Source organism: Accipiter gentilis, chromosome 10, assembly GCF_929443795.1.
Source record: "Accipiter gentilis chromosome 10, bAccGen1.1, whole genome shotgun sequence".
Classification (NCBI taxonomy): domain Eukaryota; kingdom Metazoa; phylum Chordata; class Aves; order Accipitriformes; family Accipitridae; genus Astur; species Astur gentilis.
The window spans coordinates 17,414,770-17,441,285 of record NC_064889.1 but is presented as its reverse complement, the minus strand read 5'-3'; the positions used below and the strand labels follow the sequence as shown (position 1 = coordinate 17,441,285).

Here is a 26,516-nt window from a genome sequence, read left to right as displayed (position 1 = left end):
TGGGATTTCCCACAGGCAACAGTGCCAGGGTTTGCTTTTTAGTGGAAGTGACCACGTGTTGTCCCATGCCATGACAGCACGAGCTGCTAAAAGGTGAGTTGGAAAGCTTCCAGACCCATGCACCAACTCCTTTTCATCCCTCCTTTGTGTGTTTCAGACCTGGAAAACTGTGAGGAAGGCTGGACCAAGTTCCAGGGCCACTGCTACAGGCACTTTGAAGAGAGGGAGACTTGGATGGATGCAGAGACCAGATGCCGACAACATCAAGCCCACCTGAGCAGTATCATCACCCCAGAGGAGCAAGAATTTGTGAACAGTGAGTGCTGAGGGCAGCCTGAGACTGGACAGGGGTCCATCCGTTGGACTCTGAGTCTATGGGTAGATTTATCCAAAATGATGTAAAAACTACAATTTCCCCCACTGCTGCTCAGTTATTTCCTAACAAGGCCTCACCCTTGCGCAGGAGATGAAGAACTGTCCAGCCATGAGACAGAAGAGGGCCCTTTCTCAGCTAGAACAAATCTTTGCTCTCACCATGTTGCTGACGTGACTTGTTCACAAGACGTTCACTTGATCCAACCAGCACAGTAACCCATGCCAGCGTGGGTGCATCCATGCTCATGGCGCACTGAGTGGGGAGGGAGATGCACAAGCATGAAGCGGGGAAAAAAGGACATCAGGGGCTAGTGACTGGGAAGGAGCCAAATGACCCAGAGGCTCCAGGGCCAGAGACAGCTGAGATGGCAAAGAAACACTTCCAACAAGGTGTAGGGGAACCATGACCCACTCTTCTCTCCCTCTCTGGCTCTTCCAGGCCACGCGCAGGACTACCAGTGGATCGGCCTCAGTGACAGAGCTGTGGAGAACGACTTCCGCTGGTCCGACGGGCACTCCCTGGTGAGCCTGGAGCCCGCGGCGCGGGCAGGTGCTGGCTTTCGGGGGGGGAAGAGGTTCCCCTTGGGTGGGAAGAGCCCCATGAGTTACATGCTGAGTGCTTGTGTTGAGCACTGAGTGGAGGCAGCCCTAAACTTTGTAGGGCTCGTGGTTTTTCCAAGCCTCTAGTAAAGCCGGTCAGCTGAGCTACTGGGCACCGTCACGATAGAAATAACCGCTGCAATAGCTGTGCTGGCAACCCATGGTCTCTGCTGGTGAGATGCATGGGCAAGGCAGCAGCAAGGATGAAGGAGGGTGTAGGAGAGGGAAGGGCTCAGCCTGAGGTGAAAGGCTTTCCTCTCTTGGCAGCAATTTGAGAACTGGCGGCCCAACCAACCTGATAACTTCTTTGCGGCGGGTGAGGACTGCGTTGTAATGATCTGGCACGAGCAAGGCGAATGGAACGACGTTCCCTGCAACTATCACCTCCCTTTCACCTGCAAGAAAGGAACAGGTCAGCACCCTGCACTGCGCCAGCAAGCATGGGGGGCTCAGGCAGTGGCTGCAGGGCTGGAGTGGAGCCCCCAGTGCACATGAAAGTGGGTTTTGTCACTGCAAAGGGTCGGTCAAAGAGGTGGAAGGAATTAGCAATAGAAGTTGGCCGGGGCTCTAGGAGAAAGTTTCCCGAGAGCTTGAAAACAAATAAGACAAGTCACCAAGGATGGGGTTTCATGTCCCCAGGCAGAGCCATACCCTGGCTGCAGCATCACTCCCACATACCAGCTCCGTGCCCTCCCACAGATGCCAGTGGCTGTTGTGATGCCTGGCTCTCACTGCCTCTCTGGGAAGCAGGAATGGAGCCCTGAGGCAGACTGCTGCTTAATTTCAAGACCCATCGCAGAATTTCCATATCCCCCTGCCCCTAAATTTTGTGGACAGAGGCAATCTCAAAGGGATTTAAGGTTTTATGCATGGGAGGAGTGACAAGGCTGTGCGTGCCCAGCCTTTGCCGGGCAGGCAGGAGCTGCCCGAGTGTGAGCTGCCTGCTCAGCCAGGCAGGACTCCTCAAGCTCTCCATGTTTCTGCCCACCTCCTGCAGTGGCCTGCGGGGACCCCCCTGTTGTGGAGAATGCCAGGACCTTCGGTCGGAAGAAGGACCGCTACGAAATAAACTCCATGGTGCGGTACCAGTGCAACCAAGGCTACATCCAGCGCCACGTGCCCACGATTCGGTGCCAGCCCAACGGACAGTGGGAGGAGCCACGGATATCCTGCATGAACCGTATGTCTCGGCCCCTTTACCTTCAGATTAGGGCTGATGAATCCCTGCAGCTGGGAGAAGGAGCTGGGAATGAGGGGGTCATCGTCTTAGGGTGCAGATTAGCTCTGAGCCAGGCAGAAGGGGACATCATGGTCCCCTTGACTTGTTGAAAGCTCCCCCCGTGATGGCGCTGTGGGAGCTGGCACCTTCTGGGCAGGTGTGGACCACGGGGTCTGGCTGTGGGGGCAGCCCAGACAATTCCTGCCCTGGAGGCTCCTCCATGTATGCAGGGTAGGGGCAGCTCCAGACCCAGGAAAGAGCAACAAGGAGCTTGCTAAGGGCCCAGGCTACTTAAAGAAAGGAAAGACAAAGAAGTGGCTTCTGAAAGGGTGAATTTAGCACCACCTGCATCAGCAGAGAAAATAGGAGGGGGGACCTGCGGTCTCCTCGAGCCCTTCCCCGGCATCCCACTGCCCTGGGAGCGGACAGGAGCCCTGCAGCAGAGCTAAACCAAGGGACCAGGCTGGGGTCCTGACCCTTCTCCTGTCAGGCCTCCAGCTGATGGCAGCCAGCCCTCTCCCACTGGCGTCCCACCCCGCTCCCAGGCCTGCCTACACCCCTGTCCCATCCCTGCTCGCCTGCAGCTTCCCAATAATTTTGTCGGCCTTGGCCAAATCGCATCTGTCCAGTGGCCTCCTTTCCAGGTTCTGGTCCAGCTGGGCAATTCCAGCTAAAGCAACAGTCCCACAGCCAGGGAAAGTCGATCTGGGCTTAAGGGACACACCTCCGCCCCAGGGAGGAGATGGAAGGAGGAGGGATGGAAGAGGTGTCCAAGGGCGACCATGTGGTGCAGACCAAGCCGCTGATTCCCTTGGCTCTGCCGCAGACCCGGAGAGTCGCAGGCTGCTGCCAGCATAGACCGCCAGCAACCAAGAGACCTGGGCTGTTCCCAACCAGCTTTTGCTGCTTCCATCAAAACCCTCCTGCAATTATCACACTGGAGTGGTGCCAGCTTCGAGGAAGACTGGCAGCAAAGATCAGGCAGAAACCTTGTCCCTGCCAGCCAGGCTGGGCTGTTTCCTCTCCTGTGCCCTGAGCACATCCCACTGCTGATGGGCATTTCCCTCCCTGTCCCAGGGGATCAGGGAGGGACTGATAGGCAGCGGCGAGACGGGCGAGACGGGGAAGCGGTCCCCGTGCCCACCGCATTAGCAGAGCTGCCCTCCCGGCTGGGCACAGGGAAGGGATGGGACAAGCATCTGTGGAGAGGGAGCTCCTGCCCAGGCTCCCAGTAGGCACTGGGGACCTTCACCCCTGGGTGAAGCAAACCTCAGCTGCAGGGGCGAGAGAAGGGCCGATTCTGCGTGGGCAGGCAGGCTGATGCCGGGGCACACGCAGCCACCTGCCAGGCAGTGCTGCCTGCGGCTGCCCATGTTTTTCCAGGGAGCCAGGGGCCGGAGCAGCCAGCGCAGGACAAGCAGCATCTCTGTCCCAGCTCCTGCTAACCAGGTGCCTTTTCTTCTCCTCCCTCTTCCACAGCCTCCAACTACCAGCGCAGGCTATACAAGAGGAGCCCCAGGAGCCGGTCAAGACCCAGCGGCAGAGCCGTGCACAGACCCACCCATTAGAGCGGGGCGAGAGAGACCGAGGGGGAAAGCGAGAAAGAGAGATTTATAACGGAACAGTTATATTAACAGAGTCGATTTCTTCTTCTTCTTGTTGCTTTTTTGTCATATAAGGAAAAAAAAATTATATTAAAGACAAACCCACCTTTGTGTATATATATAAAAAAAAAAATTAATGTTCTTCCAAGCACCAAAGCAAAGCGAATTAGATCTCAGCATTTTTACTAACCGTCCGGTTCCAATTATCTTCGTGCCTTCGGGGACTGGGAGGGGGGGGGGGTGCAGAGGGCAGGGGGGTTAAGTTAAATAATAAAGATGATTATTTTTTCCTGATTTTATCCACGAACAATGTAATTATTTCTGTTATTTAATCTCCGGGGTGAACAGCACCTTTTGGGGTTTTGGGGTTTTTTTCCAGTATCCTCCTACTGCTGCAGCGCGTCAGGGCGGGTGGGGAGGGCCGGGGGGCTGTGGTGGAAGGAGCTGCAGGAGGAGGGAGGTGAGGGGATGCTGAGACCCAGGATCTGGGCACTGGGGGCTGTGGCCCCTCTTTGCTTTCCTGCTGCCCTCCCTGCAGTGCAGCACCCATCCCGGGATGACGTGCTCTTTCCAGGGGACCGTGCGGGGCACCAGCGTTCCCTGCACCTATTTATATTTTTGAACATAACCTATTTTGAAAGACTGATAAATAATAAAGAGAGTGAAATCAGAATGGGTACTTTGTCAGTGTTGTTTTTTGGGGGAAGGGGCGAGTCAGGGGGAGACCGGGGGGGGTGGTCTCCCATGGCAAGGCAACACAGAAGGAAGGGGAGCCCAACCAGGGTACTCCAGGCTACAAGGGACCAGCTCAGTCCTAACCAGCACCCAAGGGTGCAGCCCTGGGGACAAGAGGGCGGGGGGGGGGGGGGGGTCCCAAGTCCCAACCGAAGAAGGATCCTGGGGTAGGACACCACCCCTCCCCCATTCAGCTCTCACCCCAGGAGGGGGTTAACCCACATGCCTAAAACCCATCACCAGCAGGAACAGCTTCACTCTCCAGCTTTCAGTCCTGACACCCAGGGGGTTGATTAACACTCATTAATGTGGGAGCACAAGGCCCTTGCAGGAGCTCGGGTGGGTGCAGGGCTGAGCCAGCAGCGATGAGATGATGCTCAGCCAAGGACGAGACAGTCCTGGATGTCCAGCCAGGGATCACCAAATCCTCTCGCTTTGACAGACCCTTCTTTCACGCTGGGACAGAGATGGGGACACAGCCATGTTGCTCCAGGGCTTTCTCCACTGATTTATTAGAAGAGGTCCAGGAAAATACATCTTTTCATAACCAAACGCTCGAAGAAGAAGGCACCAGAGTTCAAGTGGTGTCCAGGAAAGGGGCGCATTGAGATAAGGCACTGGCGCTCCCGTGGGGACAGGCACAACGGCATCCTTCAGTGAGATGGGGATGGGGCTGGAAGAGGAACCAGGATGCAACAGAGGCACCCACTCTCTGCCTCTGGCCAAATTCAGCCTTGCCTCGCTCCCACCCTGCGAGCTCAGGGGCAGGACCAGCCTGGAAGGGCAGGCGGGTGTCAGTGACACACTGCCACCGTGGGAAGGGGCCACCAACCATGGGGTGGCAGAGGCCAAGCGGGGTGGCAGCAGCCCATGCGGATCGTCCTCGTGCACACCCCATGCCAGGGACGGCCCCACACTGCCCCAGCCGGCAGCCACCCCAAGCAGCTGCATGTGCCAGCTGCTAAGATGTGGAAAATAAAAAGGAAGGAAACAAAATAAAACAAAAAGAAGCCTCCCTCCCCCCGCCCCACCTCCCCCCAGTCACCCCCAAAACAGCCCTGGGAAACACCTGACGCCAGGCACTGTCAGGCTGGAAACATCCTCCGGCCAGGAAGGAGCCCTCCCGGCTCCTTATCTCTCCTTGTAGCAGAAGACCCCAAATCTGCCCTTGCTGGGGAAGCCAAAGCTGCGGACACCAGGCTCTGCAGGGCCGCAGTTGGCCCGGGGCTTGGCAATGGGGTAGCGGACGCTGCCATCTGCCAGCCAGCCGGCATCACAGCGGTCCAGCCCCAGGAACTTCCAGGCGGAGTAGAGCTGCCCCACCCGGGCGATCTCAGCCCCCGCGTCCTGGCAGCTCTGCTTGGCCTCCTCCAGCGTCATCCCGGCCGGGTGGTCCAGGTAGAAAACCTCTCCTAGGAGGGAGATGGGAGCATCAGTGCGAGCATCATCTGGAGCATCCCCATCCAGAGCATCCCTGCCTGGAGCATCCCCACACAGGCTGAGCCCTGTGCCCTAAGGGGGAGGGAGGACATGGGATGCCACTGATGGGGCACAGCATCTTTCTCCAGGATCCCACTTCCCAGCCCCTACCTTTGAGCGCAGAGGAGAAGCAGAAGGCATCAAAGCGGTGCAGGTGCCGGTGGCGTGGACCATAGCTGCGGATGCCCGGGGCGAGGTGCAGCCCACCGCAGGGCTTGCGGGGCAGGTGGATGGGGTACTGCACGGTGCCGTCGGCCAGCCAGCCCGCATTGCACCAGTCCAGCCCCTCACTCCAGGCCTGGAAGAGCTGGTTGAAGGTGGCGAGGATGGCACCCTGCTCCTGGCACACTCGCTCGGCTTCGTGGAAGTTGAGCCTGTACTGCCCATGAGGAGGCTGGTAGGGGAACACGATGCCTGGGGGCAGACGGGGCACTCAGCCGGCTCTGCAGGCAGCCCACCCGCCCCAAGTCCAGCCCCAGCAGGAGCCGCAAGGGTCCCCAACCCATCCCAAATGCAGGCTCTGGGACAGGGACCACCCCCAGGGTGGCACAGCCGGAGGCTCAGGACCCGGCTGCTCTGGGCGTGCAGCTGCCAACAGCGAGTTGCCAGCGACATCTTGTGGCACGGGGACACAGGGGCTCAGTCCTGGGGACACGAAGACCACCCTCATGGGGACAGCACCGGCACGCACGGGGATGCACAGACTATGAGAACAGGGATGCAGGGACCACCACACCACGGACGTATGGACCACGGTCCTGGGGACACACAGACAGTGGTCCCAGGGAGACATGGACCACCTCTGTGGGGACGGACAGACCATCATCATGGGGATGCACAAGCTACAGGAACAGGGACACAAGGACCAGCATCACGGGGATGTATGGACCACGATCCCAGGACACATGGACCACCAACGTGGGGATGGATGGAACACTGTCATGGGAATGGATGGACCACGGGAACACGTGCACCACCACCACCACAGACCACAGTCACAGGGGCCAGTGGGGACAAGCTACCAAGGGAGGGAGGGTCAAGGGGCCAAGGGGGTGGGCAGGGGCACGGAAAGGGGGATGTTTCCCCAGCTCTGGGCCTGGCGGTGGAGCCAGGGCTGAGTCAGGTCCCTCGTGGCAAGTGAGCAAGAGGGGCTGGATCAGTCACGAAGGTTCATCACAAGATGCATGGGGACGCCGAGGGCTGGGAGGCGAGGAGGCGGTTGCACATGATGCAACACAGCGGGAAGATGGGTGGGTAGAGGCAGGAAATGCTGCAGCCACAGGGTCACCCCCAACTCTGACTCCACAGTAGCATACCCAGCATCCCAGCTGGGCAGACAGCAGCTCACTCGCTGCTGAGACCCCACACTCAGACAGCCCCAAGCCACCACCCTGTCACACTGAGCATCCCAGCCCCTTTCTGCCCACAGTTGGGCTCCCCAAGCCCCCCTGCCTTGCTACCTCCCCCAAGGAGGGGGTGCCAGAGGAAGGCCAGGCTCACTGGCTCGGTGCAGGGGGTCATGCGGTCCCCACCGTGCCCCCACCTTGCAGCCGGAGGTCCACCACGTCGCTCTCGTCCTCCAGCCCATCGATGACCTCGCAGCGGTATTTGCCATCATCCTTCAAGCGCACATCACTGACGACCAGTGAGGCCTCGCGACGGCCAGCCTGGTGGAGGTGAGCGCGGCCCCGGAAGTCCCCAAAGGCCACATAGGTCTTGCCGATGGCTACCAGCACATCCTGCTCCTTGGTGTAGTCATCCCGCAGCTTGGACCACTTGATGCGGATCTTGCGCTTGGCTTCCATGTCGGGCTCATAGTAGTAGTGGCAGGGCAGGGTGACATTGGCACCATTGGAGCTGTAGATGGGGTCTTTGGAGGTCTCCACCACCAGCTTGGCCCCATTAAAGTAAACCACTGGGGACAGGGAGGGAAGGCATGAAGTGTGGGTTAGGGTCCAGGGCTGGGTGGCATCCCCAAATCTTCCTGCAGCTGCCCCGCTCCCTCCCTCCAGCCACCTCCTCTTCTGCCTGAGCATCCCATGAGCACCCCCCGAGCATCCCCAGAGCACCCCCATCTGCTCCTCTGGGCCCCACATCCCCTCCAAGAGATGTGTCCCCTCCCCATCCCAGAGGTGGGGGGGGGGGGGGACTTCAGCCCCTTGCAATCTGCCAGCCCTGCTTTCCGCCACCCTGCTAATCCCCGATATACCTTTCTCCTGCCCCTTTTCTTTGTCGTTCATGATGTGGTTGTAGTAGAAGCCGTTGTAGAAAGGGTGGTGGGAGCTGCTGGCCAGGCGCAGCAGGGTGGCCTCCAGGAGCAGCGGGAGCAGCAGCATGACTGGGGAGCGAGGCAGAATCCTGAGCCCGGGCTGCAGAGGGGGGGGAAAGGGCTGCGGTAACACCCCAAATTAACCAGGAGCACCCCAGCCCTGCCTGGCATATGGTGCCGGGCAGACCCCATCACAAGGATGCAAGGAGAGGGGTGGGAAGAGCTGGCAGAGCCACTCGCCTGCCTGCAGGGAAGGGTGCAGGCAACCTGAGCTGTGCTCCCAGACCTGCCCCACGACTGGGGCTCCCAGTGCCCTCCATCCTCATCCTCCCACCTGGGTCACACCACGCACCGCTGCATTCACCACTGCTGCCCGTTGGGGCTTGCGGAGCACCCAGCCCAGAGCGGGGAGCTGAAACCAAGTCAGGGACAGGGCAGCCAGGGGAAATGGGATCCCAGGGCGTCCTTTGAACAGGGAGCACTGGGAAAACATCACATAGGGGGTGCGGGGGGGAGAGAAGCGGCCGAGCCCCGCTGTAAGCTGCAAGCTCGGTTTACAAAGGCAGCCGAGCATGCAACCCAGCCAAGGAGGGGAGGAGAGAGCTTGGGGCTGCCTCCGCTGCCCCAGCACCGGACAAAGCCCCGCAGCACCCAGCCAGCCCGGCCGAGGACCCTTAGCTCTGACCCACAGCCGCCACTTTGCACCACAGAAGTGTCTGGCGCTGACCCCGTGCAATGCGTATCGCTCCCAAACCACGTCGCCTGGGTGGGGGGAAGCCCGGCTGGCCCGCAGCACCAGAGACCCATGCTGCCCCGAGCTCTGGGTGCCCCGGGCACCCAAGGGTGCCCTGCACGGGGCTCACCCAGGGCAGCTCGCAGCAGCATTTGCCGGCTTGCGAGCTTTCCCAGAGCCGGCAGAGGGGGCCCGGCACCCGGCAAGCCTCCAGGAGCCCCCCTCCAAGCCTGGGAGGGATTTGACATCTGTGCCCCCCGGGCAGACAAGGTTTACGAGCGCCTGCAAAGGTGCTCCAGGCCAGGGAGCTGTGGGAGAGCGGGTGCTCGGCCCCGGCAGGGTCCAATACCGGGTACCGTGAGGGTCTCCGGGGTCCGGGGCGTGCAACCGGCTGCTCTCACCATGGGTTGCTCGCTCCGCGGCTCTCCTCCGCGGTCGGTGCCACCGCTCAGCTTGCCGTGGGCTGCAGCCTGCGCTTGCCACCCACCGAGGTCTGTGGAGCCAGTGCCGGAGGGCGCGGGGTGCACCCGTTCGACGGCCAGCGCAGAACCGGCGGCAGCGGTGCGTGGCACTGCAGGCACCGGAGCCTGCCGGGCAGGCACGCTGCCACGTGCTGCCCGCCCGCGCGGCAGGGCGGGCTCGAGGCACCGGCAGTTTCGCACCTCGGTTTGGGGGGCACCAGCCCCGGCCCCCCTGCACCCCCAGCGCCTAGCCACCCTCCCAGAGCCCGGCGTTGCGGTCACACGCCGGGGGGGCCCTGCGTCCTCAACCGCAACGCCAGTCAGCGAGCATCGTGCTGCAGCGCCCACCGTAGCGATGCCTGGCACTTTCCGCGGTGATGCCCGGCACCCTCCAGGGCGATGCCAGCCCTCCCTGCCCTCCATGGCAAGCAGGGTGTCCATCACCCCGGGGTGCCAGCCCTCCCCAGCCCCGGCTCCGAGGCCAAGCCCTACTCACGCTAGTTGCGGGCAGGCTGCAGGCAGGCGTGCGGGCAGGCTGCAGGCAGATGCACTGTGTTTAGGGCTCTTGCAGGGCTGAGAGGAAGCAGCTCCAGGGCCTGCCTCTTAAAGGGAAACACACGCCTTTCCCAACCCCCTGCTCGCAGCCCGGAGCTGGGGTGGGTGCCCCCGGCCCCCCGCCTGCCCGCCGTGCCTGGGTGATGGCCTTGCCATGTGCCTGCACGCTGCCTGCACGCTGCCCGCACGCCTCGTCTGTGACGTGCCAGCTGCCAGCATTGTCCCCAGCCTGGAGGGGGAGAGTGGCAGGGAGCGGGGTGCACCGCTGGGGCTGGTGGGACCTCGTGATGCCCCGTGCAAAGCCCCGCTGAAGCCAGCCATAGTGCTGGGGGAGAAGAGCCATCCCTCGTCCCACATCCCACCGGCGGGACTGGTCGCGGTCCCCAGGCAGTGGTGGTATCGAGCGCGCACGTGGCAGGAGCACCGTGGGCACGAGCGGCTCGGGACGGGTGGACGTCTGTGCCCGGGATGTGCAGGCAGCGCCTGCCTGCTCTGGCTTCCAAGGAAAGTAGCTGAGCCACAGGGTTCAGCCTCTTCAGGGTCCGCTTGGGGCTATGGCAGCAAAGCAGAGGGACAGAAACCAGGGCAAAAGCTTTGGGGTGCCTGGTTGCACCCATCTGAGGGGGCATCATCCCTAAACTTGGGTTATGCCCTCCACACCAGCTTCCACCAGCACATGGACATGCAGCCCTGGCTCTGAGAGTCACAGATCCGGCCCTCAGGAAGGGCAGCACGGTGGCCGCACAGCTGGGGGATGCTGGTCCGGGAGCGGCCAAGGGGACCGAGCACATGGAGGAACCACGGAGCGGCGTGTGCCCTGACCCAGCGACCTGCCGCCCTGGCCCAGCGCGCCGCTTCGCCCCCCGCTTTGTTGTTTTATGGCAAGGAAATGAGGCGCGGGGGGCCCCGGTCCGGCCCTTGCCGCTGCGCGGGACGGCGTCAAGCCGGAAAGAAAACAACTCGTGCAAAAATAAACTGCCCTGGGGCTGGCTGTGGGGTGAAGGGGGCCAGGACCCCTTCTTGACGGCCCCCCGGCACGGCACACTCAGGGTGCAATCTCGTCTGCCCGTCGCCGCCACGCTGATAGGGAGCAGCTGGCACGGAAACGGCGTTATCTGCCGCCAGCGCCGGCCCGGCAGCTCCTGACCCCCGTGGGAAGCCCCAACTGGGGATGGCTGTGGGACCCAGGGTCTGGAGGCACTTCTCTTCCTTGCTCTCCTTTTTCCTGCACACCCACCCCTAGGGGCCCGCCAGCCCTCCCTGAGAGTGGACACAGCGGAGCCAGGCAGTCCAGGGATGTGGGAGCGTGACGGCTGGGCACACTGCCTGCTTGCCTGCCTGGAGCAGGCTGCTTTGCAGCCCACAGTGGAGGGGCGATTACATCTCCCGGCATGGCAGCACAGGTCTGCTGTGCTGCCTGCATCCCAGCCGAGGGTCCCCGGCCCCCTAGCCCTGCCCCATGGCCGGAGGAGGTGGTGGGATGGCATCCCAGCTGCATCCCAGTTGCATCCCGGCCACCTGTGCCCCTCTGCAGTTGCTTGCCCAAGTTGTCCGTGTCCCAGTGAGCTGGCAATCCGGATGGTTCCCTCCACCCCCCCCCGGCTGTGCAGACAGACAGACAGCCGCATCAGGGCACGCTGCTCCTTGGCATGGCCACCCCATTGTTTCGGAGCCGAGCAACAAGCCTCACGGTGCCCTGTGCTGCCTGCACTGCATGCACCGCGGCGCCTGCCAGGAGCCATCCTCTGCCCGGCCGAGGAGGGGAGTGGCAGCGGGGAGGGGGAGAGGGATGCTTTTGTGCACCTCTTTTCAGCAAAAGCTCGTGGCTCACATTTGGCCACAGCTTTTGTCTAGATGTGGTCACCGATGCCCTCCACCTCCTCCTGGGGAGCAGCTGGCGTGGGGAAGGATCCAGCCACCAGCAGCCCCCTGAGGACAGAGGAATCCCCTTTGCTCCCTCCTGCCTCTCACCCTACTTTTGGAGCTTCAGAGACGATCCCAGATTTGTTTTCTGATCCCCAAGAGGGACCCTGGGTGGGACCGTGGGTTTCAGGGTAAGCGAGGCTGCACAGGGTCAGGGTAGCTCTGCCCCAGGAGCACGTGTTTAGGGCACATGTTTAGGGCTGGCTGAGCTTTTGGTTGAACGGGAGCCATAAAAATGTCATCCCTGTCTTCCCCACCTCAAACCCAGCAGCTGACAGCTCTGCCGTGGCCCCAACGGAGAGATTTCTCCCTGAAATGCCACTTGCGCGGGACAATTCCAGCAGGAACCTGTTGCCCGAGGCTCAAACTGGGGAGGAAAACCCATGTTCCTGGTGGGATGGAGGAGGCTGTGATCTGTGCTGGGCTTTCCGGGTAAAGGCGAGAGGATGCTCTTCCCGACGGCTGCTTCCTGAGGAACCAGCTCACGGGCAGCTGGCAGCACCGGCAGCCAAGTCAGCAGGCAGCGGGGTGCCTCAGCCACAGCCTGCCGGCCCTCCGGGCCTTCCTGCTGCCCCAGCAACCCAGCCGCGTCCGGGAAGAGCATCTGAGGGACGCGGGGACAAGCATGAGGGGCCGAGCATGGCGTGGAAGGCACCCTGGCCCTCGCCAACCCCCCCATCCTGGGGCTCCGGAGGAGGAAGGAAACACCACGGAGCTGGGAAAGGGCTCAGCATCCGTCAGAGGGGCTTGCCTTGGGGGTGGCAATGGGCAGGGGGAAGCAGCGGCCGGGCACTGAGGATGTGTCCCCTGCTCTCACACGCGGCATCTGCTCCCGTCACCCTCCCATGGAGCCTCTGCCGTGCTCCCAGCTCAGGGCTGTCTTGGCTGGGCTTGGAGCAAGCTGCGCTTATCTCTGCCCCAACTTCCCGCTGATAAGGGTGGCATGTCTGGAGGTGAACCGGGCTGACTGTCCCCCCTGTCCCTGGCTCTAGTTGTGGCTGCTATCTGTCACCAAGCAGCCGCAGCCACAATGAATTCAACCCGGTCTCTGCAATCAGCCCTGTAGCCCCTCTGGTGCCCGGGGCTGGCACCCACAGGGCCAGGCAGGAGCCCACCTCCCATGACCAGAGCCCGGGGAGGGAATGCATGGCTGAGCAGGGCACTACTAGCGGCATGAAGGTGCGTGGAGGCTGTCCGGAGCTGCGGGGACAGAGAGCTGTGGTGGGCCATTCGTGCCAACCTCAGGGGTCCCTGCCCAGTGTGGCAGAAGACTACGGAGAGGAGCAAAGCTCTTCTGTCCCGTTGACCCCAGTGTTTCTTCCCTACCAGGGACCCTGTCCTCGATGCAGGGGGATCCTGCTCCAGCAGCATCCGCTCCCCTGCCCTGCCCGGGGAGGCTCTGCTGGGAGCATCTGGGCAGCCCTGGCAAAAAGCATAGCTCCCTCCAGCCCTGGGAGCGTGTTCGGGTTAAGAGCCCGTTTTCCTCCAAACTGCGGGATTTGCTCTAGGATCAAAGCCAAAGGAGGAGATGCAGGGCGTGGGCTGCTGATAGCAGCTTCCCCTCCCCAAGGCCCATCCCGCTGCGCTTGGCCAGCTGCGAGCACAGACTCCAGCAGCTGTGATGGGGTGGAGGCAGCAGGAAGATGCACAAAGCCCTGGTACCCTGGTTTTCAGGCAGGGAAGGGAGCTAGGAAAGTCTGGGAAAGCAGGAGAGGTACCGGGTCAGCACGGCAGCCAGCAGCCCACCGGGACAGAAGAGCTGGGTGGCTCAGAGGGGATACTGGGAGATTGCTGGACCTGCTGGGCTTTGGGAGGTGGCTCTCGGGGAGGCACAGAGCAGCCAAGCCGACAGCCCCGAAGTTTCAGCTGGTTTTAATACTGTCAGAGATGCCCCAGAGTGGGGCCACCGCCATCCCACCTGGGCTCCCTTGGCACATGCCAAAGTGAACCTGCCACTGACCTGGCCCCACGGCTGCTTCACATCCCAGCAGGTGGGGGAAGCATCGCCACCAAGTGCCGCTGCTGAGACACCCTGCCCATGCTCCTGCTTGCCGGTGCCAGGTCTCGCTGTCTCCTACTGCTAATCCCGAGGGTTCGAGCATTGCAAGAGGCTACCCTCCACCCCACAGAAAGGGAAAAAAATCAGGTTACAAAAAGGGTCATGGGACAGCTCTCTGCCTACTGCATTTGGGTGGTTTAACCACCACCTTTCCCATCTTTTCTCTGCACTGTTGTGGCTACAAACCATCTCTCTCCCACTAACAGGCTGCAGTGCCCTTGGTCACTGCTTGGCTCTGGGGACAAGGGACCTCCAGGCACCCCAAACTGCAGTAAGGCAGGGATGGCAGCAATGCTGAGACTTGGAGGACATTGGAGCCGGCAACCCGGGAAGGAGAATGGGCAGCACCTGCTGAAATGCCAGCTGCAGCGCCTGCCGGGAGCGCCCAGTGGGAAGAGCCACCGGCAACGGGGACCCGGTGCCTCTTGATAGGAGCCATCTCATCACTCCCCTTGCACTATGCGGTGCTGACACCGCAGGCAAGAAGACCCAGGGCCTGGCAAAATAGGCAGGGGACAACAGCCACACAGGTTTTTCGGAGCCCCTTCTTGCAGCCATGCAGGGAGCAGGAGGGACATCAGAGGCTGCAAGCCTGGGGTGCCTGCCCTAAGCCCCCCAAAACTGCTGAGCCCCACACTGCAGCACAGGCAAGGGACTGCACTGGCTGCAGCCTCTCTGCTGGAAGCAGAAGCAAAAAGGGGGAGAAAATTTGTCTCCAGGCTTAGCTGGGAGGATGCAGCCAAGCCCTGGTTGCAGGATGTGGTCTCCCAGCAAAGGCCCGTTTGGGGGATAGGGTCCCCAAAGAAAGCCCCAGTTGCAGGAAAGGGTCCCCCAGCCAAGCCCCAGCTGCAGGAGGGGGTCTCACCCTTAGCTAGTGGGGCAAAAGGGCAGGAGCCATCCCTACATCCCACCTGCAAGGACCCCATAAAGTGCAGTGCTGTGGTCCCAGCACCAATGTGGGGCAGGGGAGCCCTCCTGGCCGCCTCCCGAGTTTCGGGACATAGAGAGGGAGGTGTGAAGTCAGAGCAGGAACGGGCAGGGGTGGGCAGGGCGCAGGATGGGCAGCAGGGAAGAGCAGCCCCGTCCTTCCTTGCCGGGCAGCTACTCGTCACAGCCCAGCAGCTCCACGCGCAGGGTGATGCGGTTGTGCCAGGCCACGGGCAGGATGCGGACAAAGCGGGCATAGAACGGCACGTCAAACACGTTCTTCTTATGTGAGTAGTTGTCACTGTTACCTTGGAAGATCTAAGAAGGGAAAGGTGGGTGTCAGCACCGCCAGGATCTCCTCACCACCATCCCATCCCATCCCACCCCACAGCGGCATCCCCAAGCCCTGGAAGGTCACTGCCCACCTTGCCCTTCCCCACACACCTTGGTGCTGTTTGTCTGGCCATCCCGGTAGAGGGTCCAGGATGTGCCGTTGTCACTGTAGGCCACCTTGTAGGCTGCCACATATTGGATGTGCCCAAAGTCACGAGCTCCTTGTGTGATGATGCCCGTCACCTTCTTCTGGTCCCGGAGGTCAATCTGGCATGGAGACAAGGCTCATCAAGGCTCCTCGCAGGAGCAGTGCTCCCACTCCAGAGCATCCTGCGTGTCCTGGAGGCAGCTGGGACGTGCTGGCCCTCGGGGGTCAAGAATGGAGAAAACACCGCTTGACCCCCACCCCCAATGCCAGAGCGACTAATAAAACACTACTGTGAAATATTTGACCCTTTAACACTCGCATTATCCCTTGAAGCAACCCAAAGCAGGACACAAACCCCACCATCTCAGCTCCCTTCCCCATCCGCTGCCACCTCGACATTTTTTGCTGAAAAGGTCAATGTGGGAATGACAGCAAAAAATCTCAATTCAAAAAAAATAAAGGATTCCCAGAGGAAATGCATTTCCACTGGAAAGTGATTCTGGCTGAGAAAATATGCAGTTCAGCGCGGTCTGACATTTGGATTGTGAGACGGTTTCTATTCTCTTTACTCTGCCACACTGTGCTCCTGCTGCTGGCAGGGTACAGGGTAAATCACAAAATGAGCTGAGAGTCTCCTTAATTTAGTTTCTATTTTATGCTTGTCGAGGGCAGTACTAGCTATATGTATAAATGTGTATGTGTATATATATGAGTATACATGCAAATCTATATACACGTACACAAACAGGGAGCCAGCAGTGCAACAGCTCAAGTCAGAGTGTCATCCCAACCACATCAGCAGACATCTTGATAAGCTGGTTTATTTAGGCCGTGAAGCAGCTGCTTTTAATCATTTCCCAAATAAAAAGCAGGACAAATATCTAAACTGCTTTGTCCTATTATGTCATGAAATCATGTGAAAAGTACAAAAACAGGGGAGGAAAGGAAACTGAGAAGGAAATTTCAAAACTACTTGTTCCCATTCCAGACTGGGAAGAGAAAAGCAAACCTGATTTCTTCCTGCAAAACAGAAACACCGTGTTCTGGGCAGCTGGAGGGTCATGGGACGGTCACCCCAGGCTGGGATGCCGCTTCCCCAAGGGGTGACGGAGAACTGGGGTGCTGCAGGCTCAGTGCACTCCGCAAGAAGGTCTGCAGGGATGGCACCACCCTGTCCCTACGGGCGCTGATGTTTCTGACCCAGAGCTCCAGCATCGCTGATAAAACCGGTGGCTGCAGCCCTATCCTGACCTGCCCCCGCAATCCCAGCTCGGAGAGAGCACCACCGGGCTGCGTGCCCCACAGCAAGGCTCCAGCCACACCGTCCCGGTAGCTCTGCCCGGCCTCCCTCGCCGTGCCCACCCTGCTTCCACCCACCCCGGCACAGGAGGTGGCCCCAGACACAGTCGGAGGAGCTGGGGAGGACAAATGAGGTTATAGAGGGAGGGCACCGAGACCCACCTGCAGCCACTCAGACTGGCCGTCGTGGAGTGCTGTCCAGGCGTTGGTTTTGCCCGTCTTGTCCAGGCGAGCGTAATGGGGGTGCCAGGTAAAGGCATCGATGCCCCAGGTCTTGAAGACACTGGAGGCTGTGATCTGCTGGTCGGAGATCAGGCGGGATTTCATGCCCAGAGGCTCCGAGCAACCTGCCGTGTTGAAATACACTGTAACACAACGGTTTACACAGGCAGTGAAAAGGAAAGAGTCCACGGCACTGTCGCAAGAAAAATCCCGCAGCCCCAGCAGGCACCATCCCCATGTTCCCACATCTCCACTGCCCGGAGTGGCAGGCAGGGCCACGCAGGGAAAGACTCGGCAGATGTGCAGAGTCGCAGCCAGCTTGCCTTTTCCCCGGTTTTTTAGTTCCCAGCTATTCCCTGGCTCACAGTGCCTCCTGCTGCAGGGACACACAGACATCCCTGCAGCACAGCCCAGCCCTGGAATACAGACAGCTTCGGCAGGAGGCAGAGGAGGATGCTTTCACGGGTGAAGAGAGCAATGCAAAGACATCCCCAGCCGAAAGCGCAGCTGGCACCGCACCCACGCAGCAGCAGGACAGCACCCGAGCCCCCACGGCACCCCACTCACACCCTGGCACACGGGTCCCGCTCGGCTGCCGGGAACGTGCCGCGGGGCAGGAATGCGGGAGGCACAGGGAAAGGGCTCATGCTAATCACCCCTCAGGTTTCCCAGAGGACTTTGATCCTCCGGTGCTTTTCAAGCTCTCAGGAAGGAAAAGCAGCTGGTTCACAGCTTAGGCAGGGAGGGGACACAACAAAAAGCCCTGGCTTGGGAAGGTGTTAGCAGCCTGAGAATGCAGCTTGAGCCTAGCTGAGCTGGGGGGATTAATGGCTTGTGCTCCCCAAAAGCACCCGTGGGTATTTCCAGGCATCACGTAGCCAGCATGAGGAAAAACAAGCGCTGACAAATCCCCTGTCTCAGGGGATCAGAACCAGTACAAGGGGTGATGCCCTGCCCCATGTCACCTCCCCCACCCTGCTGTCCCTGGGGAAGGGAGAGCCACCAACATTTACCATTCATTTCGCAGCCGATAAGTTCAAAGCGCAGCGTGCAGGCACGGCGGCACATCACAGGGTAGATGCGGATGAACTGGGCAGTGATGGGAGGGTTGAACATGTTGGTCTGCATGGTGCCATAGTCCACGTTCCCCTGGAAAACCTGCAACGGGGAGCAGGGCTGAGTGCCCCAGCTCTCCCGCAGCCTCGTGCATGAAATACCTTGCCCAGCAGACAGACAGACCCCAGCACTGCCAACGGCAAGACTGGGGGAAGCTGGGCTCTGCTTTTGTGCCCTGCAGCAGTGCATGACCTTGCAGCAGCCTCAAGACTCTCAACAGAGCTTTACAACACCCCATGCTCTATCCTCATCCCAAGGAGCCACACATGCAGCAAGACCAGCTCCCTCCCGCTATGGCAACATTCCTCAAATTGTGGCAAGCAGAGAGGTGGCTCACTTCTTTCTTTTTAACGCAATAAATAGTCAGGTCATGTTTTCATGCATTTTTTCCACTGCTGCAGAAACAAGAGAAACTTTTCCTTTTTTTTTAAAGCAAGGCAGAAACTCCCAGCCATTCATTCCCTGGATGCTCAAAAAACAACCAGGAGACACTTGCCACAAAAAACCAGTGGAGAGTGCTGCAATCAATGAGTATTCCTGCTCTGAGAGTGAGACATGCTGTTGGCTCATGCTTGGTGCAGACACAGCACCGAGCCATGTAAGCCGTTCGCTACCACTTCCAGACCATGCCCAGTTCTCACAGTGTATCAGTGATAAAGACGTTATCTGAATGACCTAAATAAGTCAGCGCTGCTTCTTTCATTATGATTATGATCAATTAAACAGAGCCAGAGAGCATTAGCCTGGCACTGGAACCGCCTATGCCGTCTCGCTGCAAGGACAGTTCCCAATGTGGCTTTGACCCAGATCAGAAGCGCTTTCCCAAACACAGGGACAGTTTGGGATGCAGCTCACAGTCCCCTCAGCACCCACAGCACCGCTGGGTGGGGGGAGCCAGCATGGCCCTCGCTTGGAGCATCGCAGCCCACCTTGTCCGCATCCTGCTTCTCGTCCTTGCAGAAGGTGAACTCCCGCCCATCCAGGCTGTAGGCAACTTTGTAGGCGCGGACGTACTCCTGATGGCCCACACGGCGAGCGCCTTGCGTGATGATCCCGCTCAGCCGCATCTTCCGCAGCAGGTTGGCCTGGGGGGGAGAGGAGAGCCTGACTACAGATGGGGTGCACAGCTCCTGTGCCCACTGGCACTGCTGAGCCTGGCTGGGAGGGTGGGCTCACGCTCAGCATCAGGACCAGTAAAGTGGCTGCCCGGAGCACTGTGACTTCCTCGGGATGAAAGTCCCCCATCCCTCCTGCCTCACATCTGGGGGTGGGCAGAGAAAAGGGGGATTGCTGTCCCAGGTCCCCATCTGCCCCCTCAGGGACCTTGCCTTCTCCAGGCATGTCACAGGATGCCCCTGGGTGGCACCTCACTGCAGCAGTTTAGCCCTGCCATTGCCACCAGAAGTGGAGAAATCCCACAAGAGCAACCCAGCAAGACAAGCCATGGCTACTAGGGCTGCCAGCTACACCAGTGCTCCTGGTCCTGCCACTGGTACCTGGATCCAGGGATTCTTGTCATAGTTGCTGGAGGTCCAGGCGTTGACAATGCCATTGTTGTTGAGGCGGGCGAGCTCCGGCCCCCAGCGCTGGAGGCCAAGGAAGCCATAGTAGACAGAGGATGCAGAGAGCTGGGCATCAGAGATGGCTCCTCCTTCCATGCCCAGAAGAACGGCACAGCCTGGGGGCAGTGGGGACATCAGCACCAAAGAGAGACAGTGACCAGGGAGCAAAACCGGGGGGTCATTTACCTCTTGCCTGGGGACAGGGCAAGAGATGGAGACCAGCACTAGGACCTGCCTGTCCCTCAGGTGTTCCCCCCCTCTCCAGCCTTCAGCCAAAACCACACCATCCATCAGTCCCTCTCACAGCACGGAGGTCTGAAGGGGGAAAGGGCTGCTCTGGGGCCCCCTGAGAGAGGAGATGGCATCTTCCCAGGGATGCTCCCTCCATCAGGACCAGGCTTGCTGGCACCAAGGGCAGCCAGCACACAGCCACCCACGGCTGCCCTCCAGATCCCCTAAACCAGCTGGTGAGATCTCTTCTGGGCATGCTGGTGATGAGGAACAGGGCAGTGGAGAACAGGGAGGAAAGGGATTTCTGTACAGTTGGTGCCAGGGACTTACGGACGTGGCAGGTCTTCCCCAAGAACGGAGAAGGACACTTGCAGGCGTAGTCACCGTCTAGGTCTAGGCAGGTGCCTCCATTTTTACAAGGCTGGGAGTAGCACTCATTCTTGTCTAGAAGACAGAGTGGGGAGCTCAGGAGGTGACCCCAAAGCCAGTCCCGGGGAGGAGACCCCTCATTCAGCAGTAAGTGGAGAGAGGCATCCCCTGAGCAAGGACCACGGCAACGTTCCCGCTGATACGGTGGCATGGATTAAAGCTCTAACCCAAGGAGCCACCTAAGCCTTGTCCCCCCTGACTGCAGCCACATGGGTGCATTGGGACACAGCCACGGCAAGGCTGGGAGCTTGTGTGGAGCAGGCTGAGCCTCAAGGCACCCCTTGTCCCATTACTTGAGGCGCTGTGTTCCCTCCAGAAATGCAGAGCAAGGCTCAGAAGCTGCCACGTCCCCGTGCCACAGTCCTTCCCTCCACCCTGCAAGGTCCAAACCAGCCCATGGCCCCCGACAGAGCCCAGTGCCTGGTGCAGCCACAGCTGCAAACACCCACGGTTGTCCCCCCCACTGCTGCCTAGGGGGTCCCCAAGCCTTTAGCAGCAGAGCAGCCCCCCCCAATGCCTCCACCCCACTGTACTCACTGTTCTGGCAAAGCACCCCATCATACCCCGCAGGGCACTTGCAGATGTAGTCGGTGAAGACGTCCCCCCTGTTTGGGACCAGCTGGCACTCGCCATTGTTGTGGCAAGGATTGGGGTGGCAGGGCCCTGGGGAAGGGGAAAAACGGCTGTAATATGGGCACAGGTGGAAAAGAAGAGCATCTAGCGAGCTGTCGCTCCCTGAAGACGATGCATTCCCCCCAAGTGATAGAGGTCACTGCATCCCTGCTTGGATCTCCACTCTACGTGCCCATCAGCATGGATGGACCCCAGGACCAGACCCCAGGGCCAGTGGTGCAGGGCCACGACGAGGGCACGCTGCCACACTGCAAGGCTCCTGGCCTTCATGGAGCACCCATGAGGGGGTCAGCCCCTCACCTTTCTCCGTCTCATTGCAGTCAATCCCAATGTAGCCCTCGGGGCAGATGCAGAAGAAGGGGGTCTCATTAATCCCAGTCAGGCAGGTGCCCCCATTCTGACAGTGGTTCACATCACAGAAGTCACCTAGAAGCAAAGCCATGTGTCACTGCCAGCCATCCCTAAGGAGGGCATCCACCAGAGCCCCACGGATGCACACGGAGGCATCCCGGCTCGACAGCAGGCACTGCTCCTCTGCGGATGCGGCGAGGAGGGGAGCACCCAGCAGGGACCGGCTGCTGGATCCTGCACTGGACCACCAGCATTCAAGAGCGATGGTTGAGACCAGGAGCATGAGAGGGCAGCCGGGACCTGCCTTGCCCTGGCACATTAAAACGGGGGTTTAACAGAGCCTGCAAGTCAAACTGAAGCCAGGGGAAACCCAGGGTTTTGGTGCATCAAATGTTTCTGCCGTTCAGCTGGGAAGTGGGGGTGGCGAGGCTGGGCCTCACTCGGGCAGGAGCAGGACAGGATTATTTATTCAAGGGAATGGAGCTGGTCCCATTGCTGGGCTTTGCTAATGAAAGTTAGTACTCTTAAAACCAAAAAAAAAAAAAAAAATCATTGTAGGGGGAGCCCACATGCCTTGATTCTCAGGTGCTGGAAACATGCGAGGAGGGAGCTCAGAGTCCATCCCTGCACGATGCCTGCCAGACCTCCACCACTCTCCAAGCAGCTCCCACGAGGCAGCCCCAGCCCACAGACAGGCTCCCCAGGGAACTGGTGAGGCTGCACCTTCCCTTCCTGTTCATCCACCTCCAGCATCTCCCATGGTATTGGGTTTATGTGGTGAGATGATGGTGGCAGGGGGCTGCAAGGGTGACTTCTGCAAGAAGACACCAGGAGCTGCCCCCATGTTGGAGACAGCCAGTCCCAGCCAACTCCAAAACAGACCCACTGCTGCCCAAAGCTGAGCCCAACACTCATGTTGCCTCTGTGATAACATAAGTAAGGTAAGGTAAAAAACGCTGTGCAGCAGCTGTGGGAGAGGAGTGAGAAAAATGTGAGAGAAACAGTCCTGCAGACACCCTGGGCAGAGAATAAGGAGTGGGAGGAGGTGCTCCAGGAGCCAAAGCAGAGATTCCCTGGCAGCCCGTGGTGAATACCACAGAGAAGCAGGTTGTACCCCTGCAACCCGTGGAGGACCACACCAGAGCAGATATCCACGCTGCAGCCCATGGAGGACTCCGCACCAGAGCAGTCTGTTCCTGATGGGCTGTACCCCATGGAAAGGACCCACACTGGAGCTTTTTCATCTTCTTTTCTCCCCTGTCCTGCTGAGGAGGGGGAGTGACAGAGCAGCTGGGTGGGCACCTCGCAACCAGCTGAGGTCAACCCATCGTACCCATCAACCTTCTGCTCCCCATTGCGGTGCTGAATCAGATTGCAAGAGCCAGGCTGAAATTCTTCCCCCACTCAATTTATTCTGCCCCAAGAGCTGCAAGATGGCAACACTCTCCATAACCCTAGACCAGATTCCCACAGATCTGGCTGAAAGCCTCAATAACTCCTCGCCAAGCACTGGGACAGTACATCCCTTGATGCCAGGCTCTTCTCTGCCACGCTGCAGGAGTCTGAGCAAGGGCTCAACTCAGGTGGAGACCCAGGAATAACCCCCCCACTACCTGCACGCCCTGGAGTCGGTGGAAGTTAATGAGCTGTGGGCTCGCTGCCTGGACCCACACCAAACAGCACGGCTCTCATTAGCCTAAGCTACTACTCAGAGAGCTCCTACTCATTAGTCTTTTAATAGCAGGGCTCCTTTGAGTTAATCCTACTCTTCCTGACACTACACATCTGTAGAGTACACAGTGGTGGCAGACAGGCCAGTGTTATGTGAAGGTTTCCGAAAAGATGCTGTAGCTCCCTTAGCCCAGCCTCAGGAGGCAGAAAAACTTGGGCACTGGTTCAAGTTGCTGCCTGCGTTGCCCAGCCTGTTCTGCATGACCTCATGCTCTATCAATGCGCTGCCATGAGCTACAGCATGGGAGGAGAGAGCTCATGCTGATACGTGGGGACGCCTTTGCCTCACACCCCTCCGCAGGTCTCGGACACATCCAGCTGCCCCATCCCAAGGATCTCTCCCGGCAGCCGGCCAAGGCCCTGTGGACAGAGCTGCTTCTGTTCAGCAGCAGGAGCCGGCTGCTTCCCCAGGCACGGAGCACCAACGAACGTGTGCTTTCCAGCATCCGCGCTGCCTCCGATGCAGGAGTTTCTGGGGTGGGACACAGCAGCAAAGGAGCAAGGGCTCCTCCCAGGATCAGGTCAGGAGGGGTCCCAGTTTTATACTTTAGCATACAGCCAAGTAATGGAACTCCCTTTTATCCCCTCCCAGGAATAATCCCTTACGTGGTGGGTCCCACTAGCCAGCCCCCTGCCTAGCAGCGAGGCACACGGGTCACATTTTCCACTGTGGCAAGTAGTTTTAGATGCTGCTGTTTCTCGGCTGTATCAGGCCTGGTTTTGGAGCAGTTCAGCATCTCCATTCTCCCCGCACGCATTTTTCTCCGGTCAGGGACAGAGCTGTCACGGGCTGGACAGTCAGGAACCAAGGCACCAAAGATCAGCCACCACTTTTGGAAATGTTTGCTTATATGAACCCACAGGCTGGCTGGAAGACAAAAATAACATCCTCCAAAAATTGGGACGGCTCATCCCAGCGGGGCTGGGGGAGGTCAGGTCAAGCCTGTCTCGCGAGGGCTAAATGGGCACCTCTGCCCCGGGAAAGCGAGCACAAACGGGGCCTTCCTCACAGCACACCTTCCTGCTGCCCTTTGTCCCCGGGCCTCAGATCCTGCGCTTGGGCTTTGCTCCCCTTTTCCCCGGTCTCCCCCATCCCTTTTGGAGTCAACCACCATAGGCATGACCCACAGGGTCATGGTGGATGGAGCTGCTTCTTCCCGGGATTCCCCTGGCCAGGCCCTCCAGGCGCGCTGTGCCAGGCGGTCCCAGGGAAGCTGTTTACATTGCAGGCACGGTTATCTAAGCCTGAAAGCACGGGCCAGCCCGGCGGAGCTATTCCCGGCTCGGGACCTGAGCTCCCCTGCTCCTGCAGCGGCAGCCCTGGGGGCTGCGCACCCCCTCACTCGCCACCCCCGCACCCCGCAGCCCGGACCCTCGCACCCTGCACCCCGGATCCTCTCGCTCTGCACCCCGCATCCCGGATCCCCTGCACCCTGGGCTCCCGTGCACCCCGCGTCCCCTGCACACCGGACAACCCTGCACCCTCCTCGACCCCCGGCGCTCTGGATCCCTTGCACTCCGGATCCCCAGCACCCCGGGCCCCCTGGCACCCCGGAACCCTGGCATCCCGGATCCCCGTAACCCGGGGCTTCCCTGGCACCCGTGATCCCCGGCTCCCCCGCACCCCCGATCCCCCGCACCCCGGCTCCCCGGTACCCCGGCACCGCTGGCACTCACCGGCCACGAACAGCAGCAGCGAGAGCCCCACCGCCAGGCAGAGCAGCCCCCCCCACAGCCTCGCCATCCTCATGCTGCGTCCCGAGCCGAGCCGCGCCGCGCCGCGCCGCACCGAGCCGCTCCGCTCCGCGCCGCTCCGCCGCGGAGGCTCGGGGCGGGGAGTGACTCAGCCCGCCCCGGCGCGGCCCCACGTGCTCCGCCGCCCGCCCCCGGGGCGGGGACCGGGCCCGCCGCGCCGGGCAGGGGGTGACCCGCGGGGTCGCCCCTCCTCTCCCCCCCCCCCCCCCTTGCCCGGAGATCCCCCGCCGGGGAGCGGGGGGGTGCTGCGAGCCGGGGAGGCGGGGGGTGCGGGCAGCAAGAGGGGTGCAGGCGGCAGGGAGGGGGTGCAGGCAGCAAGGGGAGCACCCCGGCCACCCGGGGCGCGGGGTGCAGGGTGCAGGGTGCAGGCAGGCGGCGGGAGGGCGAGCGGCAGGCTTGGGAGACTGGCCTCGTAGCCGAAGGCGCTCAATTAGCGGCCCCGAAGCGAGCGCCGCCACGGCCCACTGAGGATGTTCCGGGTGCCGCGGGTGCGCCGGCTCGCCCCACACCAGACTTTGGCCCTCGGGTGCCCGCTGGGGACTTCCCGAGCCTGGCGGTGCCCATGGCTCCCGGCCCTGGCTGGCAGGCAGAGGGGTGCGGGGCTGGACCGGGATGCGCTGGGGGCTGCCAGCACTTGGCAGGAGGAAGAGCTGTTTTGCAGCACAAACCCCACTTTTTTCCTCCCAGGGTGGAGTGAAAGCTGGAGAGGGCTTCCCCTCCACCGGGACAGGGCACCTCCGCCACCCTTGGCACCCAGCATGCCAGCGGCACAGGGTTTTCACAAGCTCCTCCTAACCAGCATCAAGGAAAACTGCTTGCAGCCAGGTCAGGTGTGCGTGGTAAAGGGATTGGTTGGGGGGGTGTCAACAGCTCTCTGCCCAAAGCGCCATGCCATAGGTCTGTTGGTTCAGCCACAAACAAGCTCCTCTTTGAGCTGTGCCTGGCCGCCAAGGGCTGGAAAAGCCCAGCCGTGCTCTCGAGAGGAGCTGGTGCCACGTGGGGAGCTCTGCCCTGGAAGGCAGAAACCATTGGGCTAAAGCATATTCAGCTGAATTCATATTCAGCAGCAAACGCTTTGGAAAAGAGAACTGCACAGTATAGGAATGCTGGATCATTTGACCCCGCACTGGAAATCCACTCCAAGCCTTCCTCCGAAACATCAAGCTGATTTTATCTCTTCTTGCAAAACCCTCCATTTCAGCACTAACTAACCCACCTCAAATACTTTGGCTCCTCATATTTACAAGTTGACTCTTCTGGAGTGTTGCCACATTTCTGTCTTTGGCAATGCGGCCACCTCAGCCAGCAGCAAGCCAGGCAGCCCAGCTGCGTGCTGTGCACTTTGACCAGTGTTTCCACCTCCTTTTCCATCTCCACTCCAGTGTCCAGCTAATGCTCTTCTTGGATGCAGTCAACCAGTGCCCATGAGATCACCCAGACGGGGAGCAACACCCCAGGGACAGACCCACTGGCAGGTCCAGCTGCCCCGGTGTGCCGACAATTTGGCTGTTGGTAGCGTTGCCGGAGCACCAGGGCATGAGGAACACAGGAAGCTGGACGCATGTTTCCACCCAGACCCACCACGCTCACTGGTGGTGTTTCCTTCCATTAATAGTGACACAAAGGAAACTCCAGGCAGAATTTAACTAACTCCAGCGTAGGGAGAAACAGCGGCTGGAAAGGAGGGAGACACAGTACTTGCTTTCGAATAACCCTTCAACCTCAAGCTAATTACTGCTGTGGCGTTCAGAGGAAAACAAGGCCAGG

General features: G+C 60.3%; 3 protein-coding genes across 7 annotated transcripts in view; 1 reads left to right on the top strand and 2 right to left on the bottom strand.

Annotated features, from left to right (window-relative positions):
- Nucleotides 1-3,888, top strand: part of ACAN (aggrecan) — a 28,060-nt gene extending 24,172 nt beyond the window's left edge. For both annotated transcript variants that reach the window (XM_049812271.1, XM_049812270.1), the window contains 5 exons: nucleotides 158-316; nucleotides 815-897; nucleotides 1,243-1,387; nucleotides 1,973-2,155; nucleotides 3,674-3,888. In XM_049812271.1, the coding sequence (XP_049668228.1) occupies nucleotides 158-316; nucleotides 815-897; nucleotides 1,243-1,387; nucleotides 1,973-2,155; nucleotides 3,674-3,762 (659 nt within the window). In that variant the 3' untranslated portion in view covers nucleotides 3,763-3,888. The remainder of the gene's footprint in view (nucleotides 1-157; nucleotides 317-814; nucleotides 898-1,242; nucleotides 1,388-1,972; nucleotides 2,156-3,673) is intronic.
- Nucleotides 3,889-5,586: 1,698 nt separating this feature from the next.
- Nucleotides 5,587-10,461, bottom strand: HAPLN3 (hyaluronan and proteoglycan link protein 3). Of its 2 annotated transcripts, none has more exons than XM_049813020.1 (5): nucleotides 9,972-10,461; nucleotides 8,222-8,381; nucleotides 7,556-7,927; nucleotides 6,124-6,426; nucleotides 5,587-5,945 (listed from the first exon to the last, which is right to left on the bottom strand). In XM_049813020.1, the coding sequence occupies exons 2-5, from the start codon at nucleotides 8,346-8,348 to the stop codon at nucleotides 5,665-5,667; spliced, it is 1,083 nt and encodes a 360-aa protein (XP_049668977.1). In that variant the 5' UTR covers nucleotides 8,349-8,381; nucleotides 9,972-10,461; the 3' UTR covers nucleotides 5,587-5,664. The 2 variants fall into 2 exon arrangements, with proteins under 2 accessions (XP_049668977.1, XP_049668976.1); XM_049813019.1 differs by lacking the exon at nucleotides 9,972-10,461 and adding an exon at nucleotides 9,416-9,537.
- A 3,348-nt stretch (nucleotides 10,462-13,809) lies between these two features.
- On the bottom strand, nucleotides 13,810-24,806 carry MFGE8 (milk fat globule EGF and factor V/VIII domain containing). Of its 3 annotated transcripts, none has more exons than XM_049812765.1 (10): nucleotides 24,672-24,806; nucleotides 21,213-21,338; nucleotides 20,817-20,942; nucleotides 20,181-20,294; nucleotides 19,554-19,735; nucleotides 18,987-19,142; nucleotides 17,955-18,099; nucleotides 16,882-17,084; nucleotides 15,384-15,539; nucleotides 13,810-15,257 (listed from the first exon to the last, which is right to left on the bottom strand). In XM_049812765.1, exons 1-10 carry the CDS (start codon nucleotides 24,742-24,744, stop codon nucleotides 15,114-15,116), a joined length of 1,425 nt encoding a protein of 474 aa, XP_049668722.1. In that variant the 5' UTR covers nucleotides 24,745-24,806; the 3' UTR covers nucleotides 13,810-15,113. The 3 variants fall into 3 exon arrangements, with proteins under 3 accessions (XP_049668722.1, XP_049668723.1, XP_049668724.1); XM_049812766.1 differs by having other exon boundaries at nucleotides 16,882-17,066; XM_049812767.1 differs by lacking the exon at nucleotides 21,213-21,338.
- Nucleotides 24,807-26,516: the final 1,710 nt, after the last annotated feature.

What these genes read in the sequence shown, in the direction of transcription:
- MFGE8 (XM_049812765.1), bottom strand. Translation starts at nt 24,744, where the DNA reads ATGAGGATGGCGAGGCTGTGGGGGGGGCTGCTCTGCCTGGCGGTGGGG. An exon ending in GCTGCTGCTGTTCGTGGCCG is followed by an intron (nt 21,339 to 24,671) that starts GTGAGTGCCAGC and finishes CTTTGCTTCTAG; the next exon opens with GTGACTTCTGTGATGTGAAC. An exon ending in ACAAGAATCCCTGGATCCAG is followed by an intron (nt 19,143 to 19,553) that starts GTACCAGTGGCA and finishes TCTCCCCCCCAG; the next exon opens with GCCAACCTGCTGCGGAAGAT.
- HAPLN3 (XM_049813019.1), bottom strand. An exon ending in GGTGGACCTCCGGCTGCAAG is followed by an intron (nt 6,427 to 7,555) that starts GTGGGGGCACGG and finishes GTCTGCCCCCAG; the next exon opens with GCATCGTGTTCCCCTACCAG. An exon ending in CTTCTCCTCTGCGCTCAAAG is followed by an intron (nt 5,946 to 6,123) that starts GTAGGGGCTGGG and finishes TCTCCCTCCTAG; the next exon opens with GAGAGGTTTTCTACCTGGAC.